Here is a 7693-nt window from a genome sequence, read left to right as displayed (position 1 = left end):
TTATTCATCTAAAGGGATCACATGATTTCGTTCATTAGTTGATGGAATTCTAAAATTTACAGACTTTACTGCCCACACTGCAGTTGGACGTGTAGTGTCTCCGGAGTACTGTGACTCTACACTATCTGTTCCTCTTAAAGGTGACTTAATGCAGCAAATGTACCGCCATACGGACGAATAACTTCTCCTAAACTGTGCGTTCGTTACACCGTATACAATGGGATCCAGAGCACAGCTAGAATGAGCAATAGTCCATACAATGATATGTGCTGTTTGTGATAGTTCATCTTGAAAATCGAGTAAGACTACAACGCCATATGGTATCCAACTCAGGGAAAACAGAGCGAAAATGGAGATGATCATTTTAAGCAATTGTACTTGTTTTTTATTGAGTCTGGAGCGTCTTTGTTCCTGTGCATGGTTGTTAAGAGAGTTACCTGGCTCCCCGTCTCGATGTAACTGAATTTTGAGTGTTTTATTCCTAACATACATGAATATGCTCATGTAGCACAGTACGTCAACAAACCAAGGAAATAGTACACCTGCACTGACAAAAAGCAATATCCAACCATACTGTGCTGTACGATCGTAAGAACAGACAAGCGTTTTCATATCAAAACGGTTATCACCCCAGTTCAGAAAATTTGGCATATCGATAAGAGCGGAGATAACCCACACTCCAATAGCCATCACAACTGTGTTCCGAAGATTGAAGATGCGTTTGTAATACTTATTGTGACAGATGTACACGTAACGGTTAACACTGATCACCATGATGTTCCATAGCGATGCTATGCACGCCGTAACGCAGAAGAAAGCTATAACTTCACAAAGAACAGTGTTGAGAGTGAAGAAGTGGTGACTCTGTAGTATACCTAAAACATTAAATGGCAGAATAAATCCAGTTACTATAATATCTGCCCACGCCAAACTGAAAATATACACGTTGGTGAGGGTCCGGAGTTTGTTGTTGAATGAAAATGACAAGATAACCATTATGTTGCCCAATGTACCGGCCAAAATTAATATCAGCTGAACGGTGACGTAGAATACCAAGAATGGATGGCTTGGATCATCGTACTGTATACCGAGGTTGGAACTCGTGGCACTCGCTGTCTTGTTCATATCTACATTCGACGTGTTCTCACTTGAAACGATGTTATATTGTGTGCTGTCAGTATCAGATCATAACAGTGAAGCACGTTTCTAAACTGTTCATTCTTGTAGACTTGTGTCTTGCTTGAAACATGTTTTATTGGTGCCTTCAATCTGTTTATAATAATACATTCAAGAATATATTAGCAATTAAGTACATAAGTAATTGACCAAATATTAAATAGTTATAACAATGTGAAGAATACACATTCTTAACTGTGAATAGACACGATGACGTGGATCTTTTTTCTTTTATGTTCCCTATAATACTACAACATGCTAAGTTTCGCCCATTTTTGCGCACATGCCCGTCCTTGCCCTCTTATGGCGCGATAACGAGCAATGCGTCGCCCATTATTCCCGAGTATTACACTATTTCGCTCCATTTAACATTTGACATTAAATTTTGTAATACAAAATCCCGGACAAAATCAAGCAACTTTTCCGGTATTGTGTGATTTGCTCATCAATGATGATGAACACAAACAAATTTAAAATTCGTTTATGGTCGAATTAGTGTGTCGTCATTTCCAGATTCATGGCGTCCACTCTACGCATCATTCAGGGCGTAATGAGCCAAAAACGCAATTCACAGCAAAATAAACATTTGACACGTACTGTTGGTATATCATAATAAATCCATTTAGTTTACTAGTATATACGAAGTCAATTTTACATTAAATCAACTCCTAATATTAAATTTATGTTTCCCTTTTCATTATACTAATACTTAATATAGTTAAATGCGTATCACATGATGTGCATTTGTAGCTTAGCGTCGTTTTTGTTTGTATACATACCAAATTTATAACACTTTGAAATTAAATTAAGGTAAAAATGCAGGTTCGTGGGCTCGTGGCTATAGACTGTTGAAATTTTCTAGAATTGTGAATAGTGGAACATACTCAAAAAACGATTTTAAAATATAGATAACAGGTGCAAACATTCTTACTTTTGAATGCTTAGCAAGATTTAGCACGACTGTACATAAATAATAAAAAAGAAACATGGTGAAAAGAAATGATGGGATCTCCATATTATGCACTATATTTAGCTTTAAACAAAACGATAATACATTTAAATTTGGAACTGTTACAGCCATTTTAATTATGAGCATTAGCAAACTTCTTACTGAGTGAATTGTTATGCAAATTAGCAATTATCTCAGCTTCTTTTTAGTGCACATCCCAAAAAATAGCTCCTATACACTTTGACCTTTTGTTTTGAAATTTTCACAAATGATTGAAAATGTGTTTATCTTCAAAACGCCGTTGGGGCATTGTTTTTGGTTGCACAGTGTTACAACAATCATACAGACAACTAGCCTGGGTGTTAATTTATGCACAAACTTGAGCTGCTGCCCTGCAAAATTTACAACTGGTAGACAGTTTTCAAGACGGCACTTTCTTCATAGTAAACAGATGTACCCATAAACCAATTTTGACAGGAAACAGAAGCATGGTTTCAAATCACTTTTGACCAAAAAAGCACATTTTTGTGCGTAGTTCAAACTACAGTGTCCATAAAAAAAATACTAACAAAATTTTATAATTCATACAATAAGCTTCCCGAAAATATATAGTTTTGTGGACAAGGGAGGTCATCCTGGTTTCCTAATTAACTAATTAAAATACATGTCAGGTAAACTGCGTCTCTACCTTAAACGTTGTCTGACGAAGAAATGTTCCACACATATTCTATTAGTTAATGTCACTAGGCTGTAGTATGTTAAGTGTACAGTAATTGCGGGTTCAGGATGCATGCAAGTATAACTAAATGATGTATACATTGAATAGAAGTGAATGAGTATTACGATCTAATAATGCATGCTGTGATTGGTTGAAACTCAGAAAGGTGAACAGATTGTAGAACAAAACTTACATTACATTACATTACACTACACTACAGCTCAGAGGGTTCAGGACAATGCAATTCTAATTAATCTAATTAATTGATGATTACATGTAGCCAAATTATTCACAAGTAATTTATCATTTTTGTTGTAAGGTTATTTATTGGTAGATTTTCGCACATCAGCTCGACAAATGAATTACAGTTTTTGGTGAAATTCAAGACAGTCGCCGTCAAATCTGTCAAGTTACCGATTCAAATGTATATGCAGCTTATATAACAAACATACCCCGAAGAAATATGTATATCTCAAAAATCGAAATATTTTATTAGACATTGCCTATGTTTATCAATATTAATCATGACAATGGTATCAAAGATTGACATTCTTCTAGAGAAGGCCCTAAGGTGAGTTTGTTGCATTTCTTCTAATGGCCCTGTGGAGTTAAAATTCCCAAGTGAATTGTAAAAGGCTGTTCGATCTATGCTAGATTATGGTACAATATATCGATACTGGACAGATGTTGTTTCCAATGGCCGTGTTATTTAAAATCTCCGATACTGCCGATGGATACTATGAGGTTATTACGATAATACCGCAAAGTATACACTAAGGCATTATCGACCATCTGGTAGCGGAAATCGATGCGTTACCGTACATACTTTATGCATATCTTGCGGTATTTTCGTAATAACACATTGTTATAAATTTTTACCTGCTTGTACTATTAATTTAATAAGAGGTAGCGGCCCAATATGCCAACAAAGAACGTTTTGCAGTGTCGGAACGTTCTCGTTCTGCGTCTGAAGTAAACACAGGAAAATGTTCAGATTTGACGTAAACGTGGCTCACAATTATATCGAATAAGGAAGACATTCGAATAACTCTGTGCGACATTTTACGGGCAGGTGAATTCTATTGTTTTTGATGATGTATAATAATGTACGATATTTAATTATAATATATTTTTTGAAAATAGTTTTTTCTCTAAGTCGCGAAATGGTATGATGATACCCATTTATTTTGTAATTTTCGACATTAATCTATTATAATAGTATGGAGAAATTATCGTATAAACTTTACTTAGCAACAAATTAATTGAAGCATTTGTTGTTGTGGGTGCTGAAAAGCAGTATCTGGTTCTATGGTAGCAGGTATTTAGAAGAATGACTAATAACAGGTGTCAATCTTTTGAACATGTCTACCAGAGGGGATAAATTTGAAGCCATTCACTATTCTTACTCTGTTTATGATGTAAAACCGGGACATGATTGTTTAAACATACTACCTACTTCCAATGCATGAACCAATGAGTGATAAACATAATAAAATCTCAGAACAATTACTAAAGAATTGAACTACTGGTTTACTGCCACAAGTGACTGTCATTGTACTAGTACTTGAAACAACATAGTGATTACGTTACGAGCTATTCAGAGCAATATTTAAAAGATGACGATTACTCGCCTAATATACTGGTAAATATAACCATTAATGTACCATATATCTGGCAAAATAGTTTATATAGTTGTTGATTGCCACTGTATTAGTTAAGACTGTGTTATATATTGCAATATCGGTTAATGTGCTTGAGCAGGGGAGGGGGGGGGTCATCTGTACTATTACGAGAGACGGAGACCAATAGTGGTTTTCAGCAAGTTTTATAATTGTATGTTACATAATAATGTAATAGCAAACTTCATTGTACTGCTTTATGTGCGTTAATAATAAAACATGATAAATATTGCATCGATAATTGTGCTAGGATTTGCATATATTGCTATAACAACTTTATTATTTGTGGTGAAACTGTGATATTCAGGGTAAGCCATTTGTTTTAGAATTATACATGACGTCATATAATCTTATAATTATGTGTGTATATCTACTACATACATATTGCTATATTTATCGTATCATTTACAGAGAATCAATACTCCCAATGGTTGATGGACATAAATATGAAATCTTATATGAAAGAAATCCAAAAGGACGTCGTCTTAGATGATAGAAGAAATCGTAGAGTACATACTGTTGAGTAGTGGGGCGTTACTATGAGAGCAACCTGTGAGTGTGTGCAAATTACAACATTACTGCTATTATATGTTGAGAGTACATGTAACTGCACATATTAGATTTATTATTCATTAACAAGATTTTCAGTATATTTTCCAGTGTTCTACGGTTTGTTCGAAGGTTAGATACAATTTTATGAGACGTCATCATGCATGAATAAATTAAAATGTGTTAGCCTACGATATCGCATACACATCGGATACTCTAGTCATTATACTACAATAGAGTATATATTGAGAACTTTGAATTGTGGGTTATGTGTTACTCGCCAATGATATATACTAGTAGTACACAAACAAGCAGCATTATTTACTAAAATACACATTACTGTTAGTTAAGCTAAATAACCATTTTGCGACGTCTGTATGACTCCTAATGATGAAAGTATGAAAGTCGTCCTGCGTACTTGTTAACGAATGTTCTCAGTTATTACATGATGGGGATCGATACTTACCCTTATCCACCCGGCCACAATCTAAAGCCAGCCAAGATATCATTGACTTCTTAAGGTATTCCTAATAAGAGAAAGAGGAGTTAATGATATATGTCAATATGTATCACAAAATGGTACCATGTAAAGTACAAGAGTTTTATACTATTTTTTCAAAATATTATTAATGTTGTAACATTGAATTATCTCTGGCCTGGGAGGAACAGCAATATTCGAACTCTGGTCTCGATTGCCATGACAACATCAGTTTTTCTAGCATTGGGACATGACTACAACATCTTGTCATGAGTGTAAAAATGAAATCACAATAAGGTGATTAAATTTCATTTTAAATCCATGAAATTATAGTTATATTTCATATACATGCACAAATTGGAGATATTGTGTGTGTATATATATATATATAACGAAATAAATATTTCTGTCAACTAAATAAAATAAATACATCTTGGAAATACAAGACATGCATTTGAGTAGCATAACGACGTGTATAAGTCTATTTAAAGCCTCAATAAATTCGATTTTTTAACCTTTTCATTCAGACATTCGGTGAAATCTATTTACCCCTAGCTAAATTTTCGAAGCACGAGGTTTTTCCCGACCGGCAAACCAACATATTCGTGATCATACACACAAAGCCGGGTCTTCCTGTCACATGATCCAAACTAGATATATCAAACAAAGTGAGTCTTGTCCCTCGGAATAGCTGACCCAATTTCTGGATCTTAGCTCGTGAAATTGTATTTATATGAGACAGGGCATAGATTTCATCTTCATTATTTTTTTTTATATATTACCCTTTATTTGAACCGTGTTTTCAACTTGTTCAAATATTCGTTGCATTGTACACTTGTCAATCACTTACACGCGCAGCATTCCATAGTACGCACGCTCTATGAATTGAAAGATATAGCAACGTGTTGTTGCTGAATGTGACATTGTATTCATACCACAAATTATTCATAATATATACAATTTCATTTCTGGACAACTCAAATATCTATTTTGAGTGCCACCGAACGTGCCATTCCACTCCGCATTATGCTCATAAAAGTACATTTACGAATGTCCATTATTTTCACTTTCACTACTACATACAAGACACGGCAAAGATACTGACAATGGGAAATGCGTCAACACTTTTAAGTACGTACTATTATTATTGAGAGTGTTAACGGAGTTAATTTCCCCAGGTAGATTACGCATTATGATTATGTCGTACACTAATTAAAATGTTTTTGTAACGGTGGACACTATGACGAGAAGATATGAGATAGATATACATATCCGTCTTAAAATCAAACTGGTATTTCTGTGACGACCCCAACATTCATTCACATACGTACTGATGTCTTTTCTTCTAGGAATATTCGAGCCGATAACAAGTCTATATACTACAACGTTTATATGCAGGTCACGTGATAGTTTGAAAATAATATGTTCATTGAGTTCAGAAAAACCATCAGATTTGATAGACTTCTAATACCAGCTGATAGTCTAAAGCAAATTCTCAAAATATTGATTCTCAGACTGATGCACTGCTATGTAAAACCTCTGCTATATCGTTTTTCAAATGTAGATATAACATTGGATCTCGATAAAAGATCGTGTTGTAGAGATATTTGAGAAATGTTATAATGTTCATTAGTCGGAGAAGTAAACTTAAAGAGACGCACTGCGTGCGTTGAGTTGACATTTATCTGCTTCCAAACTACTGCTTAAAGTCGGAGCATGAATATTAACATAATCAACGCCAGCCAATGAACTCAGTCAACACATACTAAAATGACAACATCTCGATCAAATGTGTAATACAAATTTTACAAATTAGGTAAAATAAAGAAACAAAGGTCACAATGTTCTGTGGGTGGCCCTCTCTATTGAAATAAGCAGGCCTTACACTGTGACACGGCATGTACCATGCTTAATGAAACCATGCCTTATGAAAGACGTGGCACATTACTAATACTACTACTCAATAATTATGATTATAGTTAATGATTATTTTATAATCAATGTCCTTAATATAACAACTCACATTACCTGGTCGGGAAAATAAGTACCTCGCTAAATGTAGCTAATTTATTAATTCATTAAATTCAGGTTGTACCACTAATGATGTAGTATAGGCTCAGCTGTGCGCCACTTTAATATTATAT

At 34.5% G+C, this 7693-nt stretch overlaps 1 protein-coding gene across 1 annotated transcript; it reads right to left on the bottom strand.

Annotated features, from left to right (window-relative positions):
- On the bottom strand, positions 1-1125 carry LOC100375862 (melatonin receptor type 1B-B-like). The gene has a single exon (XM_006814246.2). It carries the CDS (start codon positions 1123-1125, stop codon positions 1-3), a length of 1125 nt encoding a protein of 374 aa, XP_006814309.2.
- Positions 1126-7693: the final 6568 nt, after the last annotated feature.

Source organism: Saccoglossus kowalevskii, chromosome 3 (genome assembly GCF_978046115.1).
Source record: "Saccoglossus kowalevskii chromosome 3, keSacKowa6.1, whole genome shotgun sequence".
In the NCBI taxonomy this organism is placed as follows: domain Eukaryota; kingdom Metazoa; phylum Hemichordata; class Enteropneusta; family Harrimaniidae; genus Saccoglossus; species Saccoglossus kowalevskii.
This window is presented reverse-complemented; position numbering and strand designations above follow the sequence as displayed.

Coding starts and splice junctions, on each gene's coding strand:
- LOC100375862 (XM_006814246.2), bottom strand. CDS start 1,125: ATGAACAAGACAGCGAGTGCCACGAGTTCCAACCTCGGTATACAGTAC.